This window comes from Danio rerio, chromosome 7, assembly GCF_052040795.2.
Source record: "Danio rerio strain M-AB ecotype USA chromosome 7, GRCz13ab, whole genome shotgun sequence".
In the NCBI taxonomy this organism is placed as follows: Eukaryota; Metazoa; Chordata; class Actinopteri; order Cypriniformes; family Danionidae; genus Danio; species Danio rerio.
In genome coordinates this window covers 4101641-4115842 of record NC_141027.1, presented here as the reverse complement: position 1 = coordinate 4115842, position 14202 = coordinate 4101641, and the positions used below count along the sequence as shown (strand labels likewise).

General features: G+C 41.6%; 2 protein-coding genes and 3 long non-coding RNA genes across 9 annotated transcripts in view; 2 read left to right on the top strand and 3 right to left on the bottom strand.

Annotated features, from left to right (window-relative positions):
* Positions 1-14202, top strand: part of LOC147842925 (uncharacterized) — a 959952-nt gene that overhangs the window by 101574 nt on the left and 844176 nt on the right. The window lies entirely within an intron of this gene.
* si:ch211-225k7.4 overlaps positions 1-14202 on the bottom strand; it is a 494418-nt gene that overhangs the window by 296294 nt on the left and 183922 nt on the right.
* The window catches only part of si:dkey-88n24.3, a 285177-nt gene that overhangs the window by 119079 nt on the left and 151896 nt on the right, over positions 1-14202 (bottom strand).
* LOC147842940 (uncharacterized) overlaps positions 1-14202 on the top strand; it is an 84181-nt gene that overhangs the window by 36203 nt on the left and 33776 nt on the right. For 3 of the 4 annotated variants that reach the window (XR_015495255.1, XR_015495254.1, XR_015495256.1), the window contains exons 13-14: positions 5766-5810; positions 6390-6552. This is a non-coding gene — a long non-coding RNA (uncharacterized LOC147842940). Of the gene's footprint in view, positions 1-5741; positions 5811-6389; positions 6553-14202 lie in introns of all 4 variants that reach the window. The other variant, XR_015495257.1, reaches the window with a different exon arrangement.
* Positions 1-14202, bottom strand: part of slc12a10.2 (solute carrier family 12 member 10, tandem duplicate 2) — a 46207-nt gene that overhangs the window by 8104 nt on the left and 23901 nt on the right. For both annotated transcript variants that reach the window (XR_015494851.1, NM_001045001.1), the window contains 12 exon segments: positions 11883-12038; positions 11708-11807; positions 11517-11628; positions 11283-11417; positions 9801-9907; positions 9628-9710; positions 7274-7360; positions 6429-6527; positions 4075-4186; positions 3912-3998; positions 3608-3740; positions 2454-2521 (listed from right to left, as the gene is read on the bottom strand). Coding sequence is in view for 1 of the 2 variants with exons in the window: in NM_001045001.1 (NP_001038466.1) it covers positions 2454-2521; positions 3608-3740; positions 3912-3998; positions 4075-4186; positions 6429-6527; positions 7274-7360; positions 9628-9710; positions 9801-9907; positions 11283-11417; positions 11517-11628; positions 11708-11807; positions 11883-12038 (1279 nt within the window). In the remaining variant the exon portion in view is untranslated.

Here is a 14202-nt window from a genome sequence, read left to right as displayed (position 1 = left end):
TGTTTTCGCTCAACTTGAATTGTTTACTTTGTTAGGTCACTTCAGTGTTTGACCTCACACTCTGATTCATTGCTGAGTATCCAATTAGAGTGCTTTCTTCGACCAACGGCAATTGTACATGCTTATTCAGCCCAAAGTGATGCGACAAAAGGTGGCGTGTGGAAAACACCAAACCAACTAAGTCCGTGCTACCCAACAGCCAGGCATCAAGCTTGGTGTGTCCCGGACTTTACTTGGCAAAACTCACACTGTCTACACATTTTTAGACATGACATGTGGACGTTCCCATAAACAACAAGACACAGCAGATCCTGTTCTTAGATCTTCATGTGGCTGTTTGTCACAAGAAGGCAACAAGCTTTGAGCTTCATTTGACAATGGATCATTACTGTGCTTGTGCACCGTCATTGCATTACAGAGTCATGTCTTTGCTGTGTATTCAAAAATTGCACTCCCCATGTTGATGTTCATTCATTCATTCATTTACTTTTTGCCCTTTTATCAATCTGGGGTTGCCACAGTGGAATGAACCGCCAACTTATCCAGCACGTTTTTATACAGGGGATGCCCTTTCAGCCACCACCCATCTTTGGGAAACATCCACACGCGCTCATTCACACTCATACAATACAGAAAATTTACCCTAACAGGGCTCGAAATTGCGACAATTTTGGTCGCATATGCGCCCGAAAATTAATCTATGCGACCTCATAATATATCTGGGAGCATTAGTGCGACTGCAGATAATGGTTGTAGTGCGACCTGTTTTGATTTTTTGTAAAAAACGTGCTGAATCGCTCTTCCCTGCCGCTATATTGGTTTATATTAGCTGTCAATCACTCAAGGTATTCTGCTGTCATATGACATGGAAGGAGCTTTTATGACCACGGGGAAATGCAAACGGCTGAAGAGTAAAAACTTAAAGCACACAGGTTTGCAAACCCCACCTAAAATTGAGGTGCAGATGAGAGCGATCATGACACGTCACGTGGTGAATAATGATCCACCAGCTGAGATCAATCGAGTACGCGCTTCTTGAAGAAGGCGCCCGAATCTCCATGCGTTGCATTCACTGCGTGTTTAGCGCCAATGTCTGCTAAAAGTCAAATCTAATACTGTACATATCATCGCCAAAGAAGCTCGCCTTTACTAAGTTTACACTGAAACTGCGGCTCATAACAAAGAGCGGTATTGCGCCGGTTGTCATCGCAAGATGCTATGCCTGCTCATAAGTTGGGTCGGCTGACTCGCCTGCTTTTCCACGAACACAGAAAAATGAAGATCAGCTCAGACTGAACCTTTAAATTGACACAAAATGAAACCAAATCTTTTAAAGAGTGATAGAAGTGAGACTTTACTTACTTTCTTTTGTCTATTCTTTTTTGAGGTGTATATGATTTTTTTTTTTTTATTTACTGATGACTTTGCAGCTTTCAGCCTTGAATTGAATGATTTATTATAATCTTTTGTTTGTTTTGTAGCAGAAATATTATTTATTAAACTGACATGCATATAAAAACAGCAGTACAAAATAAATATTTCTTACTGCAATGCTTCATTTTTGTTTGATGCAAACTATACAATTATTTTTCATAAAGTAACAGACTTTTTATATCAGATAAACTACATTCAAGCACATTCAAGGCAGTATCATTATGAGAAATGTAATTCATTGTTACTATTATTGTCATTTTTATCATCATTAATATTCTATGGCCTAATTATTAGACATTCATTTTGGAATTATTGCACACAAATATCAATGTCTTCGCAGCATTAGTTAGATAGTTGTTTCTGGTTTTTGTCAGTCCTATTGATGTTGTTTTAAAATACAATAAATCCCTTAAAAAACAATTTGCAGCAATTTTTTTGGTGCTCCTAAATATTTGAAGTTGGGAGCACCGGTGCTACCAAGTAAAAAAGTTAATTTCGAGCCCTGCCTAACCAATTCACCTGTACTGCATGTCTTTGGACTGTGGGGGAAACCGGAGCACCCGGAGGAAACCCACGCAAATGTAGGGAGAACATGCAACGCCAACTGACCCAGCCGAGGCTCGAAACAGCAACCTTCTTGCTGTGAGGCGACAGCACTACCTACTGCGCCACTGCATCACCCCGTGTTGATGTTGTTGTTCCCTTTTTCTTGTTGCATGTGCAAGCGATTCTCTGTAAACCAATCCGTGTTCAGCAGCGAGTCTAGCTCCACTCCTTGTACTGTACTGTTGTGCTAGGTAGCCTTACAAAAATATCTCAAAAGAAGGGGTACAGCAGATGCTCTTTTGATACTTCTTAAAGTTGAAATGGAAACAAATGAGTACCATGATTTGCAAACCACAATGAGTCTTGAATTGAGCCATTACAAGAGTTTCCTCCAAATTGTGACCATTTGCTTGTGGTGTCTCTTATTTGTGAGTCACTTTGAATTAATGCATGTAAATGATAACATTTCTTACACTACAACCAGAGCAGCGTAGAGGGAGTTCTTCTTGATGATCTCATTTAGTCGCACCGTCCTCTCCACCTGAAAATCAAACACGGTTATATAAAGAAAGCCATGGACTGGCAACAATAACTCACACACAAACTCTTGCCATAACCCAACATAAAATATGGACAAGCCCAACTGTTGGGTTACAATATCCCAGAGTGTGCACAGACAGACACGCATAAATATGTTGTATACTTAGATGTAATAATTTAAATAATGTGCTCTAAATTACAATGGGTTGGTGCAACCCAGTGTTGGTTGAAATGTTTTTAGTTTAATTTAAGGTTTTTCCACGTTGGTTGGGTTTGTCCATGAGTGATTCAACATTGCGTTATAACAACCCAGCTCTGTTTTAGAGTGTATATTCTGTATGATTAGCCTTACTCTATCTACAAACACAACCCACAGAGAAAACACCTTTACATAAAATAAAATATAAAATACTTAAAGTCTTTTTTTCTCATACGGACCAAAAATATTCTCACAACCCTGCTGAAAAATCCAGCTTTTTTTAGCTGGTCGACCAGGCTGGTTTTAGAGGGGTTTTGGCCATTTCCAGGCTGGTTTCCAGCCATTTCCATCCTGGTCTTAGCTGGTCATAGCTGGTTTTGGCTGGGCTCCCAGCCTGGCTAGGCTGGACAAGCTGGTTTTGGCTGGATTTAGCTGGTCATTTTCCAGCCTGACCAGCTAAGACCAGCCTGGAAATGGCCAAAACCTTTCTAAAACCAGCCTGGTCGACCAGCTAAAACCAGCAAACCAGCCTAGGCTGGTTTGAGCTGGATGTTTCAGCAGGGAAGGTCAAACATTACTGCTATGGCGATACTTGAGGAAACGTTACCCCACAAGGAAGTAAAAACCAGGGGCGCTGCATGCGCACAACTTTGCGTACGCCAGGTTTTACGCTCGCATTTGGATTTTGCGCTCGTGCACGTGCGCTGAGTGTCACGTTAATTCTAATGTACAAAGAGAATATGCGTGGGATTCTGCGTACGCAGTGTTTCATACATCTGAATTTTTGACTGTGTACGCACATTTACAGCTTTGTCCGTATCCGCAATGTTTTAGTATTAATTCAACGCAAGTCTTTGTACATAAAACCCCAGGACTACACACACTCACCTTGGGTCTAACAGCCTCCAGATCTTTGTCAGAAACTGCCCACGGATTGAGTCTCCTGAACTCCTGCAGGTCTACTCTGGTCTGTTCTTCACTCAGCCTAAAGGGGGTGATGGTGTCCTCAAATCGCTGCACACTACAGAAACAAATGTGTTAGTTATCCTACCTCCTTTACATGTTGTCAGAAATATCATGAATGAGACTTAAGAGGTGTGCAGCTTCTGCAAACTCATAATTATGATTGGGAGACCTGGAGAAAACTTTGATACCACAGTTTCAGATTTGGAAGAAGCCTTGTATTTCTCACTTTTTAGCTAGGGGAGGTTTATCCACATCTGTTATCACAATAACTTCCTCAATTTCCAGCCGGAATCTCTTTAGCAGCATCTTCATGCTGAAAGGAAAACAGTGTTTAAATAGCACGTCCTGCGTAAATCTAGTTACAAAAATGAGGATGATGATGGACTGACTCGTCACGGTCTTCTTTCTTGGTCTCTTGATCTCCTAAGATAAACACTCGGATTTTGCTCTTTTTCCAGCGGTTCCTTCTGGTCAGCAAATACGGCACTAGTAGAGTCAGACCTGAAAGAGCAGTGGATCCATTGAATGTGGGTTTATGATTAAAACAAGAACTGATAACAAAAGCAGAACAAGGATTTACTTGTCATTCCATTGCAAGTACATTTATTTTGGTTTAAGTGTGTTTAAATTAGGGGTGCTTAGCCCTGTTTCTGGAAATTAACCTTCCCGCAGAGTTCAGCTGCAAAATTTATCAGACAAACCTGCCTTTAATTTACCAAGATCTTCTTCAGATTCTACTTATATCGAGTTCAGACTGCATGATTTTCCAAAGTAGTCATGTCACAGATGTTTTCACACTGCATGACTATCTGGGCTAGCGTTTTGTCCCTGCTTTGTTTACACTGCAAGATGGATCGGCGACAGGAGCTTTCACATTGCATGACTTTACTATAGGAAGAAACGCCGACACCTTCTTCCAAACTATGTCTCTCAACCAAACACATGTTGTATTTCTTTTGTTATTAACTAAATTACGAAAAAGAGGCCTTTTATGGGGTAGAAAATGTACATATTCGCTAACCTGAGTTTGGGAATTAGCAATTTCTCCTCAACTTTCGTTTTTAACCCAGTTGTGATATTGCTCACATGCCAAATATACACTATTTTTTTCCCTCCATTTCCAAACAAACTGAAAAGGCCTTCTCTATCAGCCTCCCACTGGCCTGCAGGTACACACCAATGACGGTACACACACACATGTCTAATGAATGTTGCACTCTGATTGGCTGTAGCTGATCGCTGATGTTATTTTCAGTCAAAACTCAATTCACACGGCATGATTTGAATCTCAGACAGCTCCAGATATTCAGCACGTCAAATATCTTACACGTATCGGTGACTCATCTGCGATTCTTTCAGATCGCATCTTTGATGGTTCACATTGTGTGATTGTTACTTGCGTGAACAAGCATCGATTTACCTAATTTCAGCCATTCATTCATTCATTTTCTTGTCGACTTAGTCCCTTTATTAATCTGGGGTCACCACAGCAGAATGAACCGCCAACTTAGCAAGTTTTTATGCAGCGGATGCCCTTCCAGCTGCAACCCATCTCTGGAAAACATTCACATACACTCATTCACACACACACTCATACACTATGGACAATTTAGCCTACCCAATTCACCTGTACCACATGTCTTTGGACTGTGGGGGAAACCGGAGCACCAGGATGAAACCCATGCGAACGCAGGGAGAACATGCGAACTCCACACAGAAACGCCAACTGACCCAGCCGAGGCTCAAACCAGCGACCTTCTTGCTGATTGATTTCAGCCATTAGATGGCCATTCTTAAAACTTGTTGGCGAGCCAAAATTGGGGCTAAAATCATGCAGTCTGAACTCAGCATCAGTTGGTTTAGTTGTGTTTGATCAGGCTTGGAGCTAAACTTTGCAGGAAAGCAGATCTCCAGGAATAGGGGTGAGCACCCCTGGTTTAGTTATTTGTACTGGGAAACAGAGGAAGGATATGAATAGCCCTATTAAACCAAATAGATAAATTGAACATTTTGTCGTATGGATGTCAATTGTTACCGTTTCCCCAATATTTTTCAGAATATCATCTTCTGTGTTCAACAGAATGAAGAAACTCATGAAGGTTCAAACCACTTGTGAGAGTAAAACGTGAGTACATTTTCATTTTTGGGTGGAATATTGGTTTAATTCAGGGGACCACAACCTTGTTTCTGGAGATCTACCTTACTGCAGAGCTCCAAACATGATCAAAGACAACTAAAGCTGCCGTCACACTAGAGTTTGAGAAATTCTGTCATACGGCGCTGTGAAAAGAGGCGGGATTAAGCAAGATTATTAAGCAGTAAAAAAGCGAGCGATTGGTCCACATTGTAAATTTCTGTACAGGGAGTTCATGTTTTGATCTTCGATTGGTCTCACACAGTCACATGATGCGATTTCACCAAGCTTGAACTTTCGAACTCGGCGAAATGCAAAACTTGTCGCATGAGCTTGCGTTTCTGGTCTGTTGCTTTTGCATGCTTATGAATGGAAGTCTATGAGGCTAGAACGTGCTGTGTGACAGCGGCTTAAGTAGAATCTGAAAGAGCACTTGGTAATTAAGGATGGGTGTGTTTGATCGAGGTTGCAGCAAATCTCTGCAGGAAGGTAGATCTCCAGGAACAGGGTTGAGCACCCCTGCTTTAAGCTTTGGCCAAGATCGTAACCAAAACCATGTTTGTCCAGCAGCTGGAGCAGCAGAACTACCTACTCAAACTCATGTCTCACCTCCATCATCAGAGATCCAGTAGATGTCAATGGTCTTCTTGCCTTGTTTGGCCTGAAACACTGTTCTGATTTGATCGCTTGATTCTTCATCAGAATTATCTGTATGGGGAAATCAGAAATGGAGGTAAGATGTGGACATGTGGTGGTGGTACATGGAGAGAAAAAAGTGTCTGAGGTGGTACTTGATGAAAAAAGTTTGAGAACCACTGGTCTAATCTAATCATCTATGCCTCATGTAGCACTACTTGTAGGAAAATCAGTTTGTTGCGACTACTGTAACTTAACACTGTCCCACAGATGATGGATAAAATTGAGTAAAACATTAAATACAGTATTTTAGAAGCATTCACTTTATATCATAGATGATACTTAGGTTTATATCATAGATGATACTTTTTTACCTGTTTGTACAGTCAATTGAAACAGCGTTTCCACATTTTAGACCGCTGTCTATTTTTGCCACTCAGTGGGCGAAGTCACAGTCGCTTCAGGCTCATGGTGATGTCACATGACACAGACCCTCTATATAGTGCACTATATCAGGTGTCAGGCATTCTGAGATAAAGACTTCCTTCCCAATTTTTGTTAACTATTGTTTAACCCACAATGATTTCATATTTACATCCAATATACACACGTTAAAGCAGCTTTTCCCAAAATCCACCAGCAAGGCAACCAAATAGCAAAAGAAGAAGAAATACAGCTGACATGAACCATCATGTCTATCATTTAAATTTAAATACTTACTCAAATATTTACTAATTATGTTTCTAACTTGCTTCACATCCCTTAATTAGGTTTCAGAGTGGTGAAAGTGCAAAATTGACTTTGAATGCGTTTATCACCTGAATCCCGATCAATGGTGTCACTTCTGGATTGTGGGACTTCATCTCTCTCAAAGGCAGGATTATCAATAGCAGATAAGCCGTCTTCTGTGAAAACGAACCAATGTTTAAGTTAGTTGTGCGATTTTTAAAGACCATGCACACGGGATAAGTTTTGCTTCCACTTATTGGTGACATTTATGCCTCATAACTAAACAAAAGACACTCGTGAGTGTGCACACGGATACGCAAAACGCCAGGAGTAATTCAATTCAATTCAGCTTTATTTGTATAGCGCTTTTACAATGTAGATTGTGTCAAAGCAGCTTCACAAAATGGTCATAGTAACTGGAACAGTGTAGTTCAGTTTTTAGTGTTTAAGTTAAGTTCAGTTCAGTTTAGCTCAGTTCAGTGTGATTTAATCATTACTGAGAGTTCAAACACTGAAGAGCAAAATCATCGATGCGTAGCTCTACCAATCCTGAACCATGCGAGCCAGTGGCGACAGCGGAGAGGGAAAAAAAACTTCACCTGAAAAAAGTCTCATAAAAAAGAAACTCATGATGTGTTTACACCAGACACGACACGCGCGGATAAATCGCGATATTCGCGCGTAAATAGCCGCGTGAACATTTGAGTTTACTCGCTTCACTCGCGCGTCAAACCCCGCTTTATTCACATGTCAAATTCACTTCAGAACAGATTTGGATTCGCGTGATGGGCAGGGCTTCTGTCTGCCCGAAGACTCTAGCTTCATAGCTAAATGGCTAACATGGATTTTATGAAGAAAATAACAGTGTTTATGTGCTTTATGAAGACTGAAATACAGCATCGATACGTTTAGGGTAGTGTAGGGTAGAGGTCTGTACCCGACCAGATTTCTGCGGCGCGGGAATAAATTTTCGAATAAATCGCGGGAGCGGTCGGTAACGGGTTTAATTTGGGACGGGAGCGGGCTGTCTAGCAATACTGCGGATATTGCTATGCGAATGAGAGAGAGAGCGAGAGCGAGAGAGAGAGAGAGAGAGAGAGAGAGCTTTGCCTGTCTGTGTGCTTGGTGCTTGTGTGTGTGTGTATGTTAGTGCGCGCGAATGAGAGAGAGAGCTTTCCCAGATAGCAAACCTTAGCAAAGCCAGTTCCGGCTAGATTCTCGCCTGCCGGAGACTTACCACTCGGCCTGGCTCCGCTAAGCGAGCCTGCGCTGCCGCATCCGTGCCGGAATCGGGCCGAGAGGAATGTGCGCTGCGGCCCGGAGCTGGCGCGACTCAGTATTTATATACCTTTATATAAAACCTTTTGGTATTACATTGGTACTTGATACATGGTTTTACAAGCCTTTGAGTTGATATAACAGCAAACGCCTGTGTGTCTGCTTGGTGCTTGTGTGTGTGTTAGTGCGCGCGCGCGTATGAGAGAGAGAGCTTTAATTGTCTGTGTGTGTGTGTGCTTGGTGCTGTGTGTGTGTGTTTATACAGACAGCTTGGCTGTCTGGACTGTATAGCTGGGTGATTTTTGGTTTTGTTCTCCCCCCTCTTTAGCGGGATCGGGCGCGGCGGGCAGAAAACGGGGCGGGTCGGGCAGCGGGACTACAAATTCTTAATATAAGCGGGAGCGGTCGGGTTCAGGCTAAAATCTGGCGGGTGCGGGCAGGAGCGGGATTCAAAATTTAGTCCCGCGCAGATCTCTAGAGTAGGGTAGTGATATTGTTAGACTGCGCGCTCAAACCCTTTCAAATTACACTAGAGTTACCGACCGCTCCCATGCTTTATTCAGAAATTCATCCTCGCACCGCAAGAAATCTGGTTGGCTCCCGCAGTACAGCAGTGGAAATGATTATAGTTCGTATTTACCACAACTCCCTTCTCGTTTGATCGAAACTGGAAATACTGTGAAACTGCAGGTCAATTGGCGCACGACTCGCCACCTCACCTTTTTCTCTCTCTCTCTCGCTCGCTCTCTCTCTCTCGCTCTTTCTCTCTCTCTTTCTCTCCTCCACACTGTCCAGTGATGACAATCACGCATGCGCATTTGTAGGCATAATACTTGTCTCCTATTTAAATGCATTGTTTTTATGACGGTATATTGTTATTGAAACTGACGCCTTTGCTATTTTAAGATCCCGCCGTATACCATAATAGCGTATTATCGCCCATGCCTACTCTGATGCCAACTCTGATGCACGAACGATTTTGCACGTTCACTATGCTCATCTCCAGTGAAAATCGCTTGAGTATGAATGCAGAAAAACATCTAGAAAAAATGACGATAAGTGTAAGCAAAAATTGTCCCTGTGCGCACGACCTTCAGATAGCAGCATCAATGCATTTCCTAGGCATCACACTGTACAAAACACACACACACACATACATACATACCTGCACTGTACATATCATCTGTAATGTCCAGCTTATCCATCATTCTCAAAAGTGCGACACCGTAGTTTGAATCAAACGCATCACTAAATGAGAATCGTTCAACAACATTTAAAATTCAGTGATAAAAGTGCATCAGTTTTACTGCCGTTTGCAAACAAAAAACAGGAGCTCACTTAATGGTGTTGATGTAGTCCTGCAAACTCTCCGGTTTACATTCCTGCCAGTTTGTCTTGTATCCCAAAACAAGTGTGTTTGGCTTCAGTTTCCCAAGACCAGAAGCCTGTAGTGATACAGTGTTGTTACTCATACTCACAACATAGTTACTCCATAACTAAATGAATTGCTTGACTAAATGCTAAGAAATATATAAATCTCAATGCGTGGACAACAGAAATTGAACTCTTTATTTTTTTTAATTTTGTTTAAAAATAACACTTATATTCTAAACAAGATATTTATCAAAACAAAACCGTTTCAAATTAGTGACACCATATTTCATACATATATATTGGCATACATTTAAATAAATATTTAATTGTTTTTTTTTAAGCAGTTACAGTTTCAGAGAGAGAAAAACTTCCTTGGTTAAAATAAATAGAAAATTTGAATTTTTTTGTTACATATCTGAATAACAATTACTCTGATTTTCTGAGTTTATATTTTAGAAATTCATTCTCTATTCATTTTCTTTTAGACTTTGTCTCTTTATTAATCTGGGGTCGCCACAATGGAATGAACCGCCAACTTATCCAGCATGTGTTTTATGCTGTGTTCACACCAGACGCGGAACGCACTGATAAATCGCGATATTCGCGCGTTAATTGCCGCATGAACATTTGAGTTTACTCGCTTCATTCGCGTGTCAAATTCACTTCAAAACAGACGCGGATTCGCGTGATGGGCAGGGCTCCTGCTCGCCCCGAAGACTCTAGCTTCATAGCTAAATGGCTAACATTGATTTTCTGAAGAAAATAACAGTGTTTATGTGCTTTATAAACACTGAAATTAGCGTCGAAACGTTTAGGGTCGTGTCTGAGGCCACTACATTCTTTCAGAGGTGCATCCAGCTCTGTGAGCTCATAAACTCCTCCAGAAACTTAACCTGGATGATGGAGGCTTTCAGCGGTGCTTCTGACTGAGCCAAGCCCAGTTTGATGAACTGTTGTCGGTGAAGGCTGGAGGTTTTCCCTCGGAACACCGACAACAGGTTCTACGTCACAATCACGCCCCCACAAGAGCAAGCTTCTGATTGGTTACTGCGGCGCGAATGTACGCTGAAGTTCAGATTTTCGAAATTGAGAGATTCGCGCGAAACGCTCATTAAGCGTGTCAAACGCGCAAAACGCTCAATTCGCCCCGCGTCATTTGCGCGTATCGCGCCGCAGGATGTCTATTCGCGCGTTTGCATTGACTTAACATGTAAATCACTCGCGCTTAACGCGCGTTCCGCGTCTGGTGTAAACGCAGCATCACACAGCAGATGTCCTTCCAGCTGCAACCCATCACTGCGAAACACCCATACACTCTAATTCACGCACATATTCTACAGCCAATTTAGCTTATTTTACCAGTTTTGCGCAAACATTTATTTTGCATCTTTTGATGGAAACATGGCTATGAAGAAGAAACCATTCTGAAGCCAAAGGTTCTCCTACCAGCATGAGATTGTGGGCGCCATCCTGCAGACTTTCAGCAGCGAAAGTTGTGTAGAAAGAACGAACTTTCCTCTTAGTCAGCCATTCCACCACCAAATCAGAACTGTGTTCAGGAAAATCAGACTGCTCGCCCTCCTGAGTGCAAGAGTAAGGAAACATTTCATTGTTTAAAAGTGACAAAGGCTTTTTCAATGGTAAAAACAATTTGGTGATTATGACAGTCACAACTCTTACTATGGTTATGTTGCCACAGATCATCAGGCTGACATTTTTGGTAAAAGTGCCCACAAAGTCCACCAGAGCAGGACGGGTGTTTGGAGGTCCTGACAGAACGAGACACTGAGGCCTGAGAGAGAGAGAGAGTTTATTCATGAACGACTGGTGTTTTAATGATCTGTGGTGGTCAGTTTGGTAATGATTCTTACCTAAAGTTTTTGACATGATCCGGCACAGTAGTCAGATTCATCGAGAAGTTCAAAGCCATGTTGTAGAAAGCGGCTTGGTAGGACGAGCCCCAGTTGACATCTGCACATAAGAGCAGTCGAGATGAGAGACACAAATGTACTGAAACAATGATAACTGATAAAGCATGGTACTCACAGGTTTTTTTATAGTTGACATAACCTATGAGGAAGAGAACAACACTGAAAGTGACAAGAGCAGCCCACCATGTGAACAAAAACATGAGGGTGAACGACAAGCAACAGCAGAACAGAGACAGCCATGGAGAATAGTACCGGTACTGTGGTCGCCAACCTGCAAGAGAAATGATCATCAGACACAAAAACAGAACAAAACAAGCCTTTTTAAAGCCCTGTGACAACATCTCAATGAAACATTTCTTTCAGCTCTGGATTGTCTGCAATTTATCACTTCCCTTGCGCAAAGAAAGTATACTCAAGTAATGTAAGGGTGCTTTCACACCTGTAAATCGATTCAGTTTGCTCTTGGAGCGGTTCGCTTTCACACTGCAAAGTTTCTAATCGGACCAAAAGAGCTAAAACAAGTCACGTGTGAGTAAACTCTCCTCACATTGGTCAGAGTGTCAGGGTTTATTTTGCAGCGTCCCGCTCAGCTGTCAGGAGAGGTGGTGGTTTGATGGTGATTGACAGGGTGCGCGCGCGATGTGTCTGAGGAGAGATGCGGTGGGGAGGGGTGAGGAGGGTGCGCGACGATGCCTATTTGAGGACCGGGAGGGAGACGCGAGATTACCGGGAGATCATCACTCGTTTGCGGGCATCCGGAGACTCGCAAAACTTCCCGTCATACTCATAATTCCCTCTTCATATAGCCGTATGCCTATTACATATCCATAAAACACTGTCATATAACCGCGCTCGGATCGGATCCCTTTCTCACTGTAATCGAACCGCTCCAGGGTTCGTTTCAATCGAGCCGAGACCACCTCACTCAAGCGATCTCGGAGCGATTACTTTGGCGCGGAACAGATCGCGATTGCCCTGTTCACATATGCCAAACGAACGAGACACGTTCCGAAACAAAAGTGAAGGTGTGAAAGCACCCTAAAAGTATATTTTGAATATACATCAAGTATTATCATCTATGAACTAGTAGTATATTTGAAGAGTTTTGTTGCAAAACGAGGTATATATTTGGAGAAATGTTGTTTATTTGACATTATTATTTCTGAGTCTGAGTCTGTTTATTATTTTAGACATTAACAATCAAGTTCATTCACAATGTTTATACATTAAACTATTACTTGAGCTCCGTGAAGGCCAGGAACACAATATTTTTCAAATATAGGACATTTTTTATTCAACTTTGTCCAAAAATAGTTAATAAAAAAAGTCAAAAACCCTGGCAAAATGCAAAATATTCATCCTAACATTGTCAAACATCTTAAATTGGTTTAAAAAACAATACATCATAAATATTTGGAATAATATATACAAAGATTGATTAATAATAATACGATTCCGAGTTAGTTTTGGCTAGAATTTATTTATTTTATTTATTTATTTATTTATTGCTAAATGCTATATATTCTAAGGCTACATTATACTGCTGTTATACCATCAAGAAAAACTAGTGAATCAATGTTTTGCTTGATAAGTAAGATTAAGTTAGTTAGATAAACGACTTGTAGCTTGTTACAGAAAGAGTGGAGGGCGGCTCTTTTACACCGCTGCTGAAAACCAAACCTCAGGCCGCGGTGTCAGTTCTTGCCTTGGTTGCACAGAATCCACGACAAAAGATCACCTCTCCCCATCATATTTAATGAATTATTTTACTGTAATAATAATTATAATAATTATCATCATCAGGGCCTGACCAGCCACTGTGGCTATAGTTGCATTTCCAGTCACAATTTCACACGAGAAAAAGGGAGCGCGCACAAGTTTTAAACAGTGGCGCGCATCACAACAGCTTTTGGTGCAAGTGATCATCCTCTAATTAAATTATTTAAAGAATAAACTTACAAAGGACACTTAGAAATGTAGCCTTGCAGACAGGTATCCTGTGATGGGGAGGAGTGCAGAAAAAAAGGCAGTTTTTCACTGTAACCCCTGACCTTCTTGACATCAGCGGAGACTGACAGACACAGGAATTTTCTTGGTCCACTTTTGTTGCTTTTTTATACATTTTTGTGAAATTGAAGGCGACATCTTCATCTAATAGTTTGTCGGCATGACACAGACCAAACAATATCTCATTACCGAGCAAATTCAGGGCACTTAACCAGCGATGACTCTCTCCCCAAGGGATGTTGAGCTTGCGCAGCATCCTGAACGTTCTATATCCGTTATATCGCACTTTGTAAAGAAACTGGTCTGGCGGATATCACGTTTTGTGAAAAAAATACATTTTGTAGTAGGCCTAAAATGTACATTCTTAAATGTTATTAATGGCAGCAATTCACACATAGATTAAGGTACATCTGAACAGCGATTTCCAA